Source organism: Perca flavescens, chromosome 1, assembly GCF_004354835.1.
Source record: "Perca flavescens isolate YP-PL-M2 chromosome 1, PFLA_1.0, whole genome shotgun sequence".
NCBI classification, from domain to species: Eukaryota; Metazoa; Chordata; class Actinopteri; order Perciformes; family Percidae; genus Perca; species Perca flavescens.
Window position 1 is genome coordinate 34,986,422 of NC_041331.1, and position 18,095 is coordinate 35,004,516.

Sequence of the window (18,095 nt, forward strand, 5' to 3'; positions counted from 1 at the left end):
ATGTTCGCGCGACGCTGCGTTTTAGCGCACCGGGAGCTTCGATTGCAACTCTTCAGAGAGTAGGTGTCGGTGTACAACACAACAAGAGCTGAATTACAACGACCTTAATGCAAGAGCGAAGGACGGACTACCGAGTTTTAGAGAGAAGAAAGTTGTTTGGTGATCGCGGAGGTTTGAGTTGCGGGCGTCCAGTCAGTCCACATCTACGGGAGGGGAAAAAGGACAAGAGAAACTGTGATCGCTGCTTGATCAATGTGAAAGATTGAAAGATACTGTCGCAGGCATTGACTCGAGACGCTGACATTCCCCTGTAGTAGTCAAGATAAGCTTTGACTTGGCTAACAGAAGGGGTTAAACCGTATCTAAAGGGAGTTTGGAAAACCCAGCCTTTCTTCCCCATACGGATCAACTCATTGGGTGGGAGCTGAGAGAGAGACAAGAGTCCCCAGCAAATCAGGAGCTAATTGATTAAAGAGACTTCATTTGAATAGGAGGGGGGCTGGCGAGGTGCCAATCGCCTTTCAAAGAAGCCCCCCCCGTATGATTAATCGCAGAGCATTATTGATAATCATAACGGGGCACATGCGCGGTGGATTGGCTCTATTTACGTAATTTTTGAGAAGGTTTTGTAGTCATTTTTTTTATTCTTTGCCTGCTGATGTGCCAGCCAGCATGTCGCGGAGGAAACAAGCGAAGCCGCAACACTTCCAATCCGACCCTCATCTGCCTTTATCGGAGCACAATGGTGAGTCCACGTAACCTATCGCCCCTTTTATCCAAGCACCATGAATATCTCACTATCTGGGCTCTTTTATCGTGTCTGTAGCAACATCTGACGGTTAAAGTTAATACTCTGAATTGGACTTTTTATGATTGTTTTTGTTTAGTTTCTTTGATAATTCCATTCATCTTGGTGTTGGAAGTCTGAAGCCTACCACTTTGTCAGTATAGCCTAAACGTATTACTCCGGCTTTACTTAAATTCACTTTATTCCAGTTCTAAGAGGAATTTGGAACTTTTATATTTTTTCGAAGCACTCCATTTTAGTCATTATACAAACTGAACTATAAAATATAAACATGTTAAATCGGCTGTAATTAGGAAAGTAGCCTACATTTTCCTTTAGGTTTACGCGTGTGTGTGTGTGTGTGTGTGTGTGTTTAAAGTTTCGAAACTTTTTAGTCTCCACTTCAGCTTTAAATCGTGTTTTTTCTAAAGTTGAAACTCTCCTGTAATGAGTGTCCCGGTGCTCTCCGGGGCTTCCCTGCGTTTAAACGGTCCGTCTCGGTTCCTCGACATGGACCACCCTGTCGCTCCGGCACGGACTCCCAACTTTTCCTGGGTCCCGGACATAGAAATTCCCCTATCCGCATGTTGCAGTCCCGCGCTGTAAAATCGTACAATATTTTCCTCCTTTTATGAAAACCAGTGTCAGTTAGTCGTTGCCTGTTAGCACACGAACGTGCTTTATTGCTAAAAAGAAAAGAGGACAAACTGCTCTATAGAGCGCAAATGAACACACATCCTGAAAATATCCCTCGGGTTTACTCATCGTTTACACTTTTTGTTTGTTCAAATAGCAGCATAGAGAAGTGAAGTCTTACTCACTTTGAGACACACATGCACACACACACACACACACACACACACTTGATTTTATTACAAAATAATTGATAGTTTTCTCAGCTAAAATCAACATTGATAAATAGGCTTGTTATTTTTTTTACTTTAACGCCTTTAGAAAGCTAAAGATGATCTTTGGCCTGCTGTGAAAAATAGAACTACGATAAATATTTGTTTGCGAAGAGAAATACTCTCTTTTAACGGTGTTGTAATAACGGTACCTAATATGTGAAATCAGTCTGTACAAAGTGGCGTTCAGAACTGGAAATCCAGGACTGTGTATACTTGAGCTCAGAGGTTCAGGGGCCACCCATATCCAGCTGTAGTTAGTTGTAAATTGTTAGATTTTAGTTGAAAACCGAATATAACCCTAAAAGCAAAACTTTAGCAAATCCACGGCATGATAACATTGTAGAATAAGGTTAATAACCGCTGGATTTCGTAACAGGACGATTGCGTTGATACGTGTATTTGTGTTGACCGACTTTTTTATCAAATGACTCATTCACAAGAAAATAAGAGTTATTTGTTTTTCTGTATTTTTAAGAAATGTTCTTAATTTAAAAAGGAGGCCTATCTTTGCTCTGTCATGCAGTCTGATTGAATTTTACACATGTTCATTATTTTAATTTGTACAAAAAAAATAAGACACGCCACAAATAAAATAAAAAACACAATGATTAATTATTTTTGGCATTTGCTCATCCTGTTGGATAAGGCCTATGCGTTGAATATATGCCATGGAAATACTCTCATAGACACATTTTAGTTCTGCCTGAAAAGCATGTGCAGGTAATTTGAAATAAACACTTGCTTCTTTCAGGACAAAGTCCTCTATAGAAGGTATTTGCAGCCCTTTTCACGTGATTTTTAGGAACTTGATGATTAATGCAAAACCTAATTCCCTAGGGCTGTTTTTTCTTCTTCTGCAGTTTCATTTAAATCTAATAAACTAAGTGAAGAGTTACTTTTGTCACAGACTCTGGCAGGCTGCAGAACACAACATTTCTTAATTATGTCCAATACTATGCCACATGTTAAAAGTGTCTTGTGTGTCTAATTATAAAGGTATGGACATGTTGTCTTTAGGTTTTTGGGGGTATTTAGCTGAGTGCTCAAAGCTAATGTGCTGTGTGTTCTGCAGAGTTGTGGTAGTTGGAAGTGAAAACAGAAAGTCATTGTATTTGGAGCTGAATATCAGTGATGCTGAGAGCCATAGTTACTGGGAGGTCGGAGTGAGAGCCACAGAGGGTGGGATGTTTAGCTGTTTTAACCTTTGCCAGTGTCCCTCTGTGAGTTCAGGGCCCAGTGTGTTCCTCTCTCGGCCTCGCCATTGACCCTGCTGGTCGGAGCTGCAGGCTGCCCAGCGAGGCCTCGGCTTTTCATTTAAGTGTGTGTGTGTGTGTGTGTGTGTGTGTGTGTGTGTGTGTGTGTGTGTGTGTGTGTGTGTGTGTGTGTGTGAGTGTAAGGCCTTATCAATGTTGTGGCCATCCCCTTTTGCCCTATCAGAGTGGCCCCCCTTAGAGGGGCGATTGGCCGGGCAGGCCACTTTGCACTGTTGTTCCCTGCAAACAGAGAGTGCAGTTGCTTGTCATTTTGCCAGTGTTTTTGTGGTGCGAGTCTAGGTGTAGCCAGAAGGACTTGATTTGCCTTTTTCCCTCCCCTTGGGCTTTAAGCATGTCACTGGGGCAGAGCTTCCTAGATTTGAGTCTTGTCCTGGACCACGGCGGCTTTAGTGGTACCCCATCTAGTGTTCAGTGGGATGAGTCCTGAGGGCTGGAGACGATGAGAGCAGAAACCCTCCTGAAGTTACAAGTGTCAAGAGGCTCACAGAGCCCCCCTGCGAAAAAATAATGTAGGATCTCTCGAAGCTCTCTGTCTACTTTTTTGACTGCTCCTTGTTTTCTTGTCTCTCATTTTCTGACTTTGGTCAGTTTCTTTGGGGTTCTGTCCTGTGCTCTTTGTCTCTCCTGACACCCTTTAGCCCTGTGCACTGCTAACATTGTGCTTTTGATAGAGATTCTATGGAAGTTTTACAGACTCCATCTTCACACCGGCTTGACTTTATCTTAACTTTAATTGGAAGTTAATCCTTGCTATTTTGGGAATTAAGCCTAATGCTAGCATCTGTGTTGTTTGCTATACTAGTCCTATGTGGACAGTGGATTTGTACTCATGCATTCATTTAGTTTTGACCCTTATTTAGCGTAAAGTAAAACATAGTATTGCACAGTTGAACGAGCATATCTGTAGGCATGCATGCATTTAATTTGATGAAATATGATTCTTATATTTTGCAGCTATGGGGGGCATTATTATTATTCTCGTCTCCCAAATTCCAAATTTAAGATAGATTTGGTGAAGAGGAGACTGTCCACTGCTGCACTGCACAATTTTGATGAAAGAGTTTTGCTTCAGTTCCTTTATTAGTAAAATAGAATGAGCACAAATTATTTTTGGCAGAAGTATCATCTGTTATCTCTTTAATGTTTTCCTTAATTTTATATACTATTTACTTAATTATATATAATTTATTTATTGTATTTTTTGCATTTGCACGTTAAATGTGTATTATTGCGAATTGTTTGATTTGTAGGATTTTTGAAAATGCACACTACACAAAATGTTGGCATCTTTCTTTGGAACTTATTTTAAATAAAGAAACACACTTAGGCCTTTTCTAAAGTATGTGTATGAGTCACATGGTGAATTTATTTAATTTCCGTGCACACCATTGTTTTTCAAATAGGAAATGCATCATGTATTTTTTCCTTATGATCTGCGTAGACTTTAGTGTGCACACACATATTTAATTTATGAATTAATTTGGCATCTTCCAGAAGTTTGTTAGACAAAAGTTTTTCTTTTTCTTTTTATGGCTTTATTTTTATCCCACTTTGTGTCATGCAATTGGATTTTCTTCACACTAATTTGTGTACAGCCAGCTTTGAGAAAAGAGAAAAGGTGTTTATTTAATCCTTAAATTTCTCACACTATGAATCAAACACATTTTTTCTAAATTAGCGCTTGTGCTGTAGGTAGACGGGTGGGTGGAAGGGGGGATTTAACATGAAAAGTTATCATTAAAGTTGAGTCTTCCCTGTTTGCATGGTTTGGTGGTGTGAGGGCCAGGGTTTACTGTCATGGCAACTTTGCGTTATCTGATGTCGCTGAGCAGAGAAACATTGAGGGAGATAATCCCTGAATTAAACAGGATCTGCTTTGAGTCGACTGAGATGAGCAGGGCCAGGCTGTGCCGACGATCCCCGCCGCTCCCATGCTGCGCGAACAATGGGAAGGCATCCTGTCTCTCTGTGGGGCAGGGCTGCACTTCTCTGGGTTTCATTTGCAAATGAATTCTTTGCCCTGATGAAAGTGTTGAGGGGCCAGAGCCACAATGAAAGGGATTCATAGAAAAATGCAATTTGTAAATCAACTTGTATGTTAAACAGCAAGATTTTAGTGTGACAAAGAGGGAAAAGAATCAGAAAAGTCTGGAGCACAGCAGTGGCTCTGGGGACAGGGTGTCGTCTTGCCTTTTTCACTCCCTGACTCCTGTTTATCAAAATGGAAAATTCAAAAACACGTTTTTGTCTGCATTTGAAAGGCCGTCATTAGTTTTGAATTTTAATCTCAATTACAACAGACGTTGCTGTGTGTGTATTGCAAGATCAGTGAACTGGTGTGCCCAGTTCCTCAGTTTTGGCAAGTTTGTTATGCATGCATTCTGATGTACCGCCCTCCACTTAAGTTTTGACCAAGTCATTTATTTAAACAAATAGGTTTTTCCGTTGCTGCTTTCCCAGAATAATTCACTGATGACTGTTTTTTCTATGGTTGCTAATGTTTTAGGTTCACAGTGTATTTACCAATATGGAGCAAAAGTCCGCGGACATGTATATGTTATTCTTTTCATTACCTTGTAGAAATTTTTGCCATGTCATACAATTTCATATTCATTTTTCTTCAATTTTTTCCTTTTTTGTTGTACTTGTTCTGGTTAGTGTATGCACGTAACAGCCTAGACACCCCAGGCTCTGTTGTTCATGTCTCACTGTGACTGCAGCCTGAGTGGATACAAATTAGTTTAGTGACATAGATAACCTGTCCAAGATGCCTATAGTTGGCTGAAAATGAGCAAAGTTGACAGCAAATTGAAAGTCTAATAAGTCCTTCAAATGCTTGATTTGCGCCGAGTGGACAAGTAGACTTTGAAGGCCATGGAATATAGGAAATCAATGCTTTTCTATGAAATTTAATTAAGACCTAATGTCCTCACTTCACTCTATTCTATATTTTGATGGATTATCTGGAGAAAATGATTACCTTTGGTTGGGCTGATGAAACCCAGATGTACATCTTCAAAGATCACTTTTAAGCAATATTTGAGTAGTTCCCATTGATTTTGTATCCCCTCTTATCGTGTTTCAGAGGCCACTGCATTGAATAAGGCCTTTTCTCATTCCTGTTGGCTTATTGTTGCCTTTCGATCGTTGTTTTTGTGAACACATCAAGGGGATAAGTGTAAAACTGATTAACTGAAGATTAACAACAATGGAATTTGAGGAGATAAAGCTGCTTCTTCAGCTGCAAAACATTTCTAATCACTAATCCTCTGTTTCCTCTTTTTCAGGGGACACAGAACTTTGCTCAGAGGACCCCCCCTGCAAGGAGTCAGACGCCAACGTCTGTAGCAGATGTTGTGCTGAGTTCTTTGAACTATCAGATCTTGAGGAACACCAGAAGAATTGCACTAAGAATCAGTTAGTTCTGATAGTGAATGAAAACCCTGCCTCCCCCACTGAAACTTTCTCGCCTGGGTCTCCTCCCCATAATTCCGATGACCAGATGAATGACACAGCTAATAACACTGATCAAACAGAGTGCAGTGACCTTTTGGAGACTAACACTCTTGAAAAAGACGAATCCATGGACGTGGATGTTTCCGGAATGAGCAGTGGTCATGAAGAGGAAGGCAGTCATGCAGAGAGCGGGAGCCCCATCAACACAGTCAGCAGCCATGGTGGCAGGGGCAGCTCTGGCCCTGCAGCAGGTACTTCGGCTATCTCTGCCCCTCTACCTCAGCTCAGAAACCTGACTGACCTTGGAAACTTCTCCATGATCAATAGCAATGTCATCATTGAAAATCTGCAGAGCACCAAAGTGGCTGTGGCCCAGTTCTCCCAAGAGGCCCGTAACTCAGGGGGGCCCTAGGGTGGCAGTGCCAGCCCTTATGGAGCAACTCCTAGCCCTACAACAGCAGCAGATCCACCAACTGCAGCTTATCGAGCAGATTCGCCACCAGATACTGCTTCTGGCCTCCCAGTCCCCAGAACTGCAGGTGCCCCAAACTTCTGCTCCAGGCACAATGGGGCCTGCTGCCACCCCACTGACCACACTCAGCTCCCATCTCTCCCAACAGCTGGCTGCAGCCGCAGGCCTAGCGCAGAACCTGGCTAGTCAGTCAGCCAGTATTAACAGCCTAAAGCAGCTGGCTGCAGCGGCACAGCTACCTCAGTCCAATCCAAGCAGCAGTGAGACATCTCAGAGCGTTAGCACACTGGGGCCATCAACAGTCAATACCCAGTCCTCTGACAAGAGGCCGAGTCATATGAGTAGCCTCCACTCTCAGCTCAGCAATTCATCACTTACTAAGTCATCCACGCCAGCATTTGGAATGGGTAGCTTGTTAAGCTCTGCAGTGAATCCCCTTCTACCTCAGCCCCCACCTGGAAACCCTATGTTCTCCAGCTCTCTGCCCAATGTTGGCACCACCATAGAGGACCTCAACTCTTTAGCAGCTTTGGCCCAGCAGAGGAAAGGCAAGCCACCAAATGTCACTTCATTTGAACACAAGAGCAGCACTGACGAGGCTTTCTTCAAGCATAAGTGCAGGTTTTGTGGCAAGGTGTTTGGGAGTGACAGTGCCTTGCAAATTCACCTGCGCTCTCACACTGGCGAGAGACCATACAAGTGTAATATCTGTGGCAACCGCTTCTCCACCCGCGGCAACCTGAAGGTGCATTTCCAGCGTCATAAAGAAAAATACCCACACATCCAGATGAACCCCTACCCTGTTCCTGAGCATTTAGACAACATACCAACAACCACCGGCATTCCATACGGAATGTCTATGCCCCCTGAGAAACCTGTCACCAGCTGGTTGGACAGCAAACCAGTTTTGCCCACACTGACTTCCTCAGTTGGCATGCTGCTGCCACCCACCATGCCGAGCCTGCCACATTTCATCAAAAAGGAAGATCATTCAATAGCCATAACTAGCCCTTCTGCTGCAAAAAGTGTTTTAGGCACTGCTGAGCCTTCAGCTAAAAGTAATGATGGAGTGTCTGAAGAGGGTGAAGGTGCAACTCTGCCTACCTCAAATGGGAGAACTGAAGAAGGCAGCCACTCCTCAGTCTTCATGACAAATGTGAGCTCTGCGTCAGAGAGCACTGCTGACTACACAACATCTAACAGCCCGCCCATGATGACCAACCCACTCATGCCTCTTATGTCTGATCAGTTTAAGGCTAAGTTCCCCTTTGGAGGCATCCTGGATCCTCTCCAGGGTTCAGAGACCTCTAAACTACAGCAGCTTGTGGAGAACATTGACAGGAAGGTGACAGACCCAAACGAATGTGTCATCTGCCACCGGGTGCTGAGCTGCCAAAGTGCTCTGAAAATGCACTATCGCACTCACACTGGGGAAAGGCCCTTTAAGTGTAAAATCTGTGGCAGGGCGTTTACCACAAAGGGAAATCTTAAGACCCACTACAGCGTCCATAGGGCCATGCCTCCTCTTAGAGTCCAACACTCCTGCCCCATTTGTCAGAAGAAGTTCACAAATGCTGTGGTTCTACAGCAACATATTCGCATGCACATGGGTGGGCACATCCCCAACACCCCTCTGCCAGAGAGTTACCCAGAGTCCATGGTCTCTGACACTGGCTCATTTGAGGAGAGAAACTTTGATGATCTGGACAACTTCTCTGATGACAACATGGAAGGAATGGAGGAGGGCCCCGATAGCAGTGTGCCAGACACACCTAGGTCAGCTGATGCCTCCCATGACAGTGTATGTAACTCCCCAGCCCCCCTTGAAATGGCTAGCCAGGAGGGGCAAGAGAGAAATGGCCGAGATAATGTCTATAATAATGAAACAGAGGAGCTACAAGTCAGCCAAATGAAGGCTATGGCAAATGGCTTAGTTGAGGGGGATTGCTTCACCAATGACTCCTCGTCTCTGGGAGGGGATGTTGAAAGCCAAAGCACCGGGAGTCCAGCTGTGTCAGAATCTACCTCCTCCATGCAGGCGCCATCCCCCACTAGCATGCAGCCACAACCACGCAAATCCCCCAGCCTCGAAGAAAGGCACCAGAGGGCCTTATCCTTGGAGCACACCACTGCAAGCCTCTTGCACTCTCACCCATCCAACATTGGAGCCCTGGACCTGACATCTGTCAATTCCTCAAAAGACCCCTTGGGCATGTTATTCCCCTTCCGGGAACGTAGTATCATCAAGAACACATCCTGTGACATCTGTGGGAAGACCTTTGCTTGTCAGAGTGCCTTGGACATTCACTATCGAAGCCATACCAAAGAACGACCATTTATTTGCACGGCCTGTAACAGGGGTTTCTCCACCAAGGGCAACCTCAAGCAGCACATGCTAACCCATCAAATGAGAGACCTGCCCTCACAGCTCTTTGAGCCGTCAAACACCAGCCTGTCCTCCAGCCCAACCCCTTCCCTACTCTCTGTGGGCTCTCTTAACAAACCAGAGGTCAACGGCTTTCTGCATGGATTCCACCCAGAGAACAAGGACATGCCCCCTGGCTTGGCCACATCATCTGCCTCCACTTCCCCTGTGCTTTCCTCTGCTCCGCCACGGAGGACACCCAAGCAACACTTCTGCAACGCCTGTGGGAAGTGTTTCTCCTCCTCCAGTGCTCTACAGATCCACGAGAGAACCCACACAGGGGAGAAACCCTTTGCCTGCAGTATCTGTGGTCGGGCTTTCACCACCAAAGGAAATCTCAAGGTAAATGTTGAAACATCCAGAAAACAGTTGGTCCCCTTAAAGTTTGTGCATGAGAATGTTTGTGAAAAATGAGTCTCAGAGCTCCTATTTAGTTTCATACGGCGTGTCAGCGCACTCGGCATCAAGAGGTGGTAATGTTGTATAATTAATGAAAGGAGCAGCTCTCTGAGAAAAACTTACCTTAGTGGAAAGGCTGAATCACACAACTAATATGATTATTAGGTAGGAATTCTAGAATGTAATCAGCTAAGAATGATTCAGTGCACAGAATTAATTATCAGAGGTAATCATTGTGCGTTAGGTCAGTCTGTAGTTTTCCATAACAGACTCTGTGAAAACTGTCACAGGCATAAATCATTGGGAAAGGGATCTTGCTCAATGATCTACAGAAACTGGGGAGAATTATGTGAACTTAATTATGTGAAACGTAGGATAATTATTATTTAGTGCGTCAATCCGTAATCCCACTGAAGGAATTTGGGATGAATGTTAATTTTTAATTTTGAAAGCTCTGGCTTTTGGTTGATCTGCATTTTTGTGTTAAAGTTTCTCCAGTAAAGTACACAGAAAAGTCTCTGAACTTTTTTGTAGTAGGTTGCACATAAAATACCTTAAAACACAATTAGTTGAATATATCTTTAAACGCAGAAAAAAAAGGAAAAACATGTATTGTCTTTGTCATGGAAAGGGTATTGCCAGAGGTGAAATGTCACATGCAATACTGGCGATAGCAATGAAACTGGACAGTGCAATTTTACCCCAAGCCCTGTGGTTCCCTTGTGAGATGAGCAAATTAAGGTTTAGATTAAACAGCATGTATCAGTCTTTCCAAAATAAGATGTTTACACCATGCTGGTACCTCTCACAGCATAATACATTTATTTATAAAGCGCTTTCAAGTCAAAGTGCTGTACAGAACATAGAAAATGCAGTTTAAAAACAGTTCCAATGACTAAAATATAACACACACTCTCAGAAAAACATTAGATTAAAAATTAGGTCTCATACACAACAGTAAACAGATGGGTCTTTAGCTTTGCTTTAAAAACCTCAACAGAACAAGCCTGCCTGATGTTCAGAGGTAAGCTGTTCCACAATGTTGGTGCGCGGAAGGAAAAGGCCCGTTCCCCAATTGTCTTCTTTTTAACCCTTGGGACACTCAGAAGACCCGTCCCCTGAGAACGCAGGGCTCGAGCAGGCACATAGGGTTTCACTAGGTCATTGAGATACAACGGTGCGCTGCCATTTAATATTTTATAAATTAGCAGCAACACCTTAAAGTCTGCTCTGGCATGAACAGGGAGCCAATGGAGAGAAACTAACACTGGTGTAATATGTTCATATCTGGAGGCTCCAGTCAGAACACGAGCTGCAGCATTCTGAACCAACTGCAGACTCCGCAGACTTTTCTTTGGCAGACCCGACAGAAGCACATTACAATAATCTAGCCTGGATGACACAAAGGCATGAATGAGGACCTCAGCGTCCTTAAACGACAGTATTGATCTTATCTTTGAGATGTTTCTGAGATGGAAAAAAGCAACTCTGGTCACCTCCTTAATATGTAAACCAAAAGAAAGTGTCTGATCAAAGAGCACACCAAGATTCTTAACTTGGTGTCTACGATTGATTACACAATCATCGAGAGACAAAGTAAAGTGATCATAAAGATGACCTAGTTTTGCTGGTCCAATAACCATCATTTCGGTCTTGGCAGAATTAAGCAACAAAAAATTTGTTGATAACCACCTCTTAACAGCTGCAAGACAGGCCTCAAGTTTAGCTGTGTTAGACTCGCTTCCTACATCTAGTGGCATATACAGCTGCATGTCGTCAGCATAACAATGAAAAGCAATCCCAAAAGAACGGAAAATCTGACCCAATGGGGATAGGTAAAGTGAAAAAAGCATAAGCAACTAACTAACTGCCGCACACAGGGTGTGAAGCTATTTTAATTTGGGGTCGAGCATTATTATTATTTTTTCCATTGCATCATCTCATGTGCAGCTCTTGTGGCCTAGTTTATAAACATCACTAATTGTCATCCCTCTCATTGCTCTGTCTCTCTCCCTCCCTTTTGTTCCCCTTTTTTTCTTTCCTCCCTCTCTCTCTCTGTCTAGGTCCACATGGGCACACACATGTGGAACAGCGCTCCCGCCAGACGTGGCCGCAGGCTTTCCGTGGATGGGCCAATGGCCTTCCTGGGTACCAACCCAGTCAAGTTTCCTGAGATCTTCCAGAAGGACATGGCATCAAGGGCAAGCAACGGGGACCCGGCCAGTTTCTGGAACCAGTACGCTGCAGCCTTCTCCAACGGCCTGGCAATGAAGACAAACGAAATCTCTGTCATCCAGAATGGAGGCATCCCACCCATGTCAGGTGGTGTGGGAAATGGGGGTAGCTCTCCCATTGGTGGCCTGACCGGCAGCCTAGACAAGTTACACAGCATGGAACCCAACGCTGCTCTTGCTGGTTTGGAGAAAATGGCCAACACAGAGAACGGGGCCCACTTCCGCTTCACGCGCTTCATAGAGGACAATAAAGAAATTGTCACCAATTAGCGTGTATGTCCTCAGTTGCGCACAAACAGATGAAGATGCCTGAAGGCACACTGTACACATATGTAGTCACACACAGAAGAAGAGAAAGAAAGAGAACAAGACAGGGACAAAATCAACTGAACTGCTTTGCTCGCCATTAAATCTTTACGAACATGAGTGTGAAGACAAGTTGCTTTTTTTGTACAATGTACATGTTATAGTTTTATGGAGCTTATTTATTAGCGATTATAACCTTGCTTGAAACCAAGTGAAAGCATTAACAGTTAGGTTTTTGTTTGTTTTGAAGCCAGAATGGGTATGTATGGGTGCTTAAAAATGTGCTTTTGAAACTTAGAATATCTGGGTAGATAACCTTACCTTGGCATTAAGTTATTTTCTGTCTGTAGTAGCTATAACCGAACTGTCGATGTTCATGTGATGCATTAGCCCTGTTTTAAGCAAACAGACTTGCTGTAAATAATGTACACTGATCTTCTGTAGTTGGTCTAACATCTGTGTGTTCATGCCCCCTTCTCCTCATCAAAGCAAAACAATGAAATTCAGGCAAGGGACTAAATGATGTGGTAGTTCCTTTCTTTCATTTCTTTCAAATTGCTATTTACCTTTATTTTATTTAAGGAAGACAAAACATTGAAGTTTGCTACATGTCAAGGGTTTCTTTAGTGTTAACTTGTTTTGTTGTTACCGTTTCTGTGTATTGAACTTTCTACTTTTTGTTTACTTCCATTTTTTTTTCTTTTCTCAATGTCTTTTTTTCGTTGCTCGTATTTTGTTGTTGTTGAAAGCAAGACAGAAGGGAACGTTCGGTCTGGCCTATTTCCTGGCTTTTGGAACTGAGACAGCCAATCAAATGAGCAGGATTCTCCTTCAGTTTCTCAGCTGGATTTCCACGTTGCTGCTATGTCCCAGCATCCTCACCGACATCAAGTGCAAAGTTATGTGTTAAAGCTTCTGTAAATACGTTCAGACGTGGAAATACAAACTCCCTCGTAAGAAAATGTACATAGAGCTTACACGAGAGAAGTCCATCACGGCCAGGGGACAAAATGATAGTGTTTTTATAAATATAAATATATATTGGGTTTGACAACCTTCGGACTGTTACATGCACTTTCTTGGAAAGTTGGAAGATCTTTATGGGTCCAGTTTCTCTACACTTTAATACCTACTAACAACTAAGATACTGTAATTCTTTACTCTAATAATCAAATACATCAGTTTTCCAAAAGAAACATTGTGTGTGTGCTTTTATTCCCTCCTTATTTGTCATATCATTGGAAAGATACTAATAATTATTTTCACACATCAAACATTGTTTCGTGTGAAAGAAGAGCAGAAATAATAATACAATTACTTGTTGTCTTTGAATAATGTGTGGCCCAGGGCCGCCGTGCAGCTTGTGCAACTCTTTTCAGTTTTCACTGACTAGCAGTAAAAGCAGACACGAGGGCTGGGATACAGTCATTAATGGTGTGAGCTTCCCTGCTCTTTAATTTAAAATGATCACAGTTTTAACCTCATAATTTCCGCTGCCGATGCTTGAAATCGCCAATTAATCGCTAATCCTCGGAATCAAGTAGATTCGAGGCTTTTTACGCAGAAAGGAAAAGGTTCCCTCCTACCATTTATGTATGCACGTTCACCAGATTGTAAAAAAAAAATAAAAAAATAAAAAAGGTCTCAGCGGGGACACATTTTATTTTGTCTGGACCCGAAAGTTAAGACACAAACCAGCATTATTAAGGTGTTAGGGATGCAGTCGGCATTTTATAGTGTATGTCTTTCCAGTATTGCTTATCTTTTATTTAAACATACGTTCATTTAATAAGAATGTGACGATCTAATTATTTGCCACAAAGCCTCAAAAGAAGTTGTCAAAACGATCACACGGTTATCCGGATAAAGCTTTGACGGCTTTGAAGGCATTTGTCTTGCTTTTTTTTCTTTTTTTATTCAAACCGAAAATGTCCCCCTTTTGTATTTCAACAGCTGCATTTAATTTAACACATCGTTGCACATCCTGCAATACAGGATCTGTTCATTTCTGTCCAGCATCCCCGGCGCTCTCCCCTCCTCTTCACAAAGCCGAAATCCCCAATATTTACGTTTTATATTTCAAGACGTCGATGCTAAATGATCCTTACCCACAGTGCCTGTTTTCTTTTTAACAGTCACATCTGTTCCCCTGAGCTCTGTTTGTGCAGCACATCGGCTTCCTGAGAGATTCCTTCAAAGGACAGAAAGAAAAATAAAACTGCTCCATATGCTTACTGCTCTGCTAATTATGACAAATACATTCATACATTTACAACTTTGACTTATTCTACTTCTGCGTTTCCTTTGCCTTTTCTTTTATTATTACAAGGCTATTATTATTATTAATATTATTGCTGTTGTTATTGTTGTTTTATTATCATTTCCAATGCGTTATTTGTAATGGTTTATTTTATTATAAATAAAAGTAAAATGTGAAAAAAGAAAACAAAAAAAATAAAATTCCAACATAAAATATTCACAAAAGTGCTAATAACTGCAGTAGCGTTACAGGAATAGTTCAGCCTCGAAGATATAGACATTTGTGTATTGCTGTTTAAATAATTTTTTTTCTGTTCTATTAACAGGTGAAGCAGAAATATACAGGAGTAAATGCATGCTTTATCTGTGTGTGAGTAGTCCCAATAAGCATGGACTGGGCTCTTCCCTCTCGGTTCCTCGCTTAAGTATCGATTGAGCTGTGCAGTATTACAGAAACACTTGAATCTCAGGTGGCAAGAATGTGTACAATTGATCTCTTCCACTGTGGCTCCCAGCAGTGGCTTTTTGCTCCACAACACAGAGCACCACAGGAAGAGCCGGGCGAACACACTGAAACACAATCGCTACAGACTAAGAGGGGCTGTCCCAGTCTGCCCTGTTCACTGTCACAATTTATTGTAGTGCTGTGAGTCTCGTCCACTGCTCTGCAGCTACGCTGACAATGTGCTTTTGGGGAGCAGAGATTATGTACACTATATCTATTATAAACACACTCATAGGAGAGATGAACACGCACTGCATGTCAGCTTCAAACAAACACACTCGTGCCTAGGCTATTTTGATTTATTCTTGACATTTTATCTAATGTGTTTTTATTTTAGTGTTGGTTATTTTTTCCCCGTCTAAAGCTAAATGGCTTGATGGCTTTTTGTTGCAGTGTCTGGAGAGGATGGGAACCATCAGCAAAGAAACATTACTCTCTTTAGCTGTAAGCCACTCCTGTCCACTTACTGTACACTTGAAGGTTCATTAAAGGATTGGCCTTCCTAAGTAAGGGCTGTATGCTCAGCTGCCCCACTGCAAAAATAAGATCATTTGTTTCCAGTGTAACTTAACTTGTGTTAAGGGAATTATTTTGTACTTATTATTGTGTTGTCTAAATGTTTTTTATGAGTTGGATATTTTAAAATGAAACTAAATGGATTCATGGGTATTTTAAATTTGAAAAATTTAAATTTTCATGGCACACGCCATCTATGTAAGAACAAACTGGGAAAAGAATAATTTGTTACTCTAACTAAACTAAGCTAAATAGCTTTAGAAACAAATATGAGCTTTACAACTGTTTAGATGTGTGTGTGTGTGTGTGTGTGTGTGTGTGTGTGTGTGTGTGTGTGTGTGTGTGTGTGTGTGTGTGTGTGTGTGTGTGTGTGTTCCCTCTAGTATGTCAGGAGAAAAGGCAAAAAGAAAAAAAGTAAAAGATGAATGAAACAATCAAATCAAACTGCTTTTTGACTCATTCAGGAGTAAAATCTCTTTAACGTCTCTTGTTTCTACCCTCCACAGTCCTTCGGTGTGCAGGTCAGGTTGAGATGAAGCAGCACGGAGGCGATCTTGGGAAGATGGGGCCCCCTCCCACATCTTCTGCCTTCTGCTGTCAGCCCTCCTGAGTCGATACAAACCGTAGCCTGGGGCCTGGACTGGACTCCCCACTGAGGTTCTGGCCCACCGCTGGGAGATCAAAGACCCGCAGAGAACAAATGGTGAGCCTCCTGTGGGGTTGGGCTGGGGTTCACTTTCCCCGGATGCACCGCCGCACCTGCCCACTCTGTCAATCACACGCAGGTGACAGACCTGCTCAGAGGCCTACTTCCTGCAAAAACACACTTCTCTGGTGTGTTTATGTTGAGAAAAATCATACTGTAAGTTGAAGCCCTAACGTGTGACTATGTCATACGGTTGTCACTGATAATTGTTTGCCAGTTTTGTGCTGCCGCGACCCGACACCGGATAAGCGGAAGAAGATGGATGGATGGAGTTTTGTGCTGCCTTTAATACCCCTAAAATGGCCTGTGTTTGGATTTTATTGTATACAAAAAGTGATTATTTATTTTGTATAAGCCTCTAACTTGCTTTGTCATTTTCCTCCAGCCATTTCATGCTGGTTTAGTCTTCCTGCGGCTCTCGTCGTGCTTCCTGTGGAAAATGGAGCCTGTCTGCAGCGTGTACACAGCTGGTTGGAAGACAAGACCTCCAGATTGTAAGTACAAACATGGAGCAGGGTTTTTTCAGGCCTGTACACTCTCACAGTTATCACAGACGAGCAATCAAAGTCTTCTAGGAAATATCCATCCTGCTCAAAACCAGACAGCTTTTTTTTTTTTCTTCATTCTGCTCCTGTTTGCTCTCCATTGAAGTTGTGCTTTGGTCTTTTGAAATTGTCTTTGCATGGTTTATTTTTATGGCACAGCAATCTGGAGACTATCCAAATTTCAATGTCATTTATCTTGCAGTTCATCTGCTCCTTCGCTTTGAGTGGTGAGAAGGAGAGGCACAGGCCCATATTGCGTTTCATGACCTATTGTGTCAAATGAGCACCCAGACAAACAGGTGGGAGCCCTGATGTGAGCTCCTGGTGGACCAGACTCAGCAAACTTGAGGCTCCCTGGCCTATTCTTTAATAAGGCACTCATGCTTGCAGGACGACCACTGTGCTCTGTTTCCCTCATCGTCAGATGGGAACCTTCAGGGATGCTAATGAACATACAGTGAGGGTTTGTCTCATGCACAGTGCTCCTGCTATCTGCGTCTCCGAGTTTATCATCACCACTGAAATTGCAAGCCCGTTTTACTGGGCTTTTACTACAAGGGGGACATTTAGCCCATTGTGATGCTAATTCTTTAAAATTTGATGTCTAGGGTTTGTTCTTTCAGGTCAAGATAGGTTTATGAGACTGGGTCTTTTGTCAGACTACAAGCACCTTTTTTGTAATCACAGAAAACCCTGCAGTCAAGGGTTGCCCTCATTGCCCCGAAAGGCAAATTTAATTTAATGTGCATTTCCATTTTAAGATGAATCACGTTTCCTTGTTTTGTACAGTAGAATGGAGACAGATCGTCTTTCTTTGGTTTTAAAGAACAGCTTCAAGATTAAGTAGGCTGATTGTGGCCCTTTCACCATCAGAATTACGGTTGGTAACCCTAGCCAAGCCTGTCTGCTCTGGGGCTGAAACACACACAGAGTTGGGGACACTCTCTGTTAATGTCATCTCACAGATTCAATTTCCTCATCGCAATCTTACCTCGAGTCCCACAACCTCTGACACATATTCTTATTCTTTCTCACAGTGTCAAAGCATGCTAGTGAGATGGAAAGATATTCCACGGCCGCAGAGATATTGATATTGAGCGTCAGGATGAGGTGTCAGAGCGACTAGGAAGAAGCCCTTCAGCCGCTTGTCAGGTGTGTTTGATTCCATAGGTGCTCCGGAGAGATGTCTTGAGTTTATTGAATTTGTCATTTTCGGCCTGGGAGTGAAAAGGGCACCTGTGTGCTGCCGTAAGCCCCCGCACCAGGACCGCCACCCACATCACACGATGACAGCTGATGTGCA

General features: G+C 42.8%; 1 protein-coding gene across 1 annotated transcript in view; it reads left to right on the top strand.

Moving 5' to 3' along the window:
• sall1a (spalt-like transcription factor 1a) overlaps positions 1-13,416 on the top strand; it is a 188,709-nt gene extending 175,293 nt beyond the window's left edge. Inside the window, 3 exon segments of the mRNA XM_028581758.1 lie at positions 6,257-6,827; positions 6,829-9,664; positions 11,785-13,416. Coding sequence (XP_028437559.1) covers positions 6,257-6,827; positions 6,829-9,664; positions 11,785-12,225 — 3,848 coding nt within the window. The 3' untranslated portion in view covers positions 12,226-13,416.
• Positions 13,417-18,095: the final 4,679 nt, after the last annotated feature.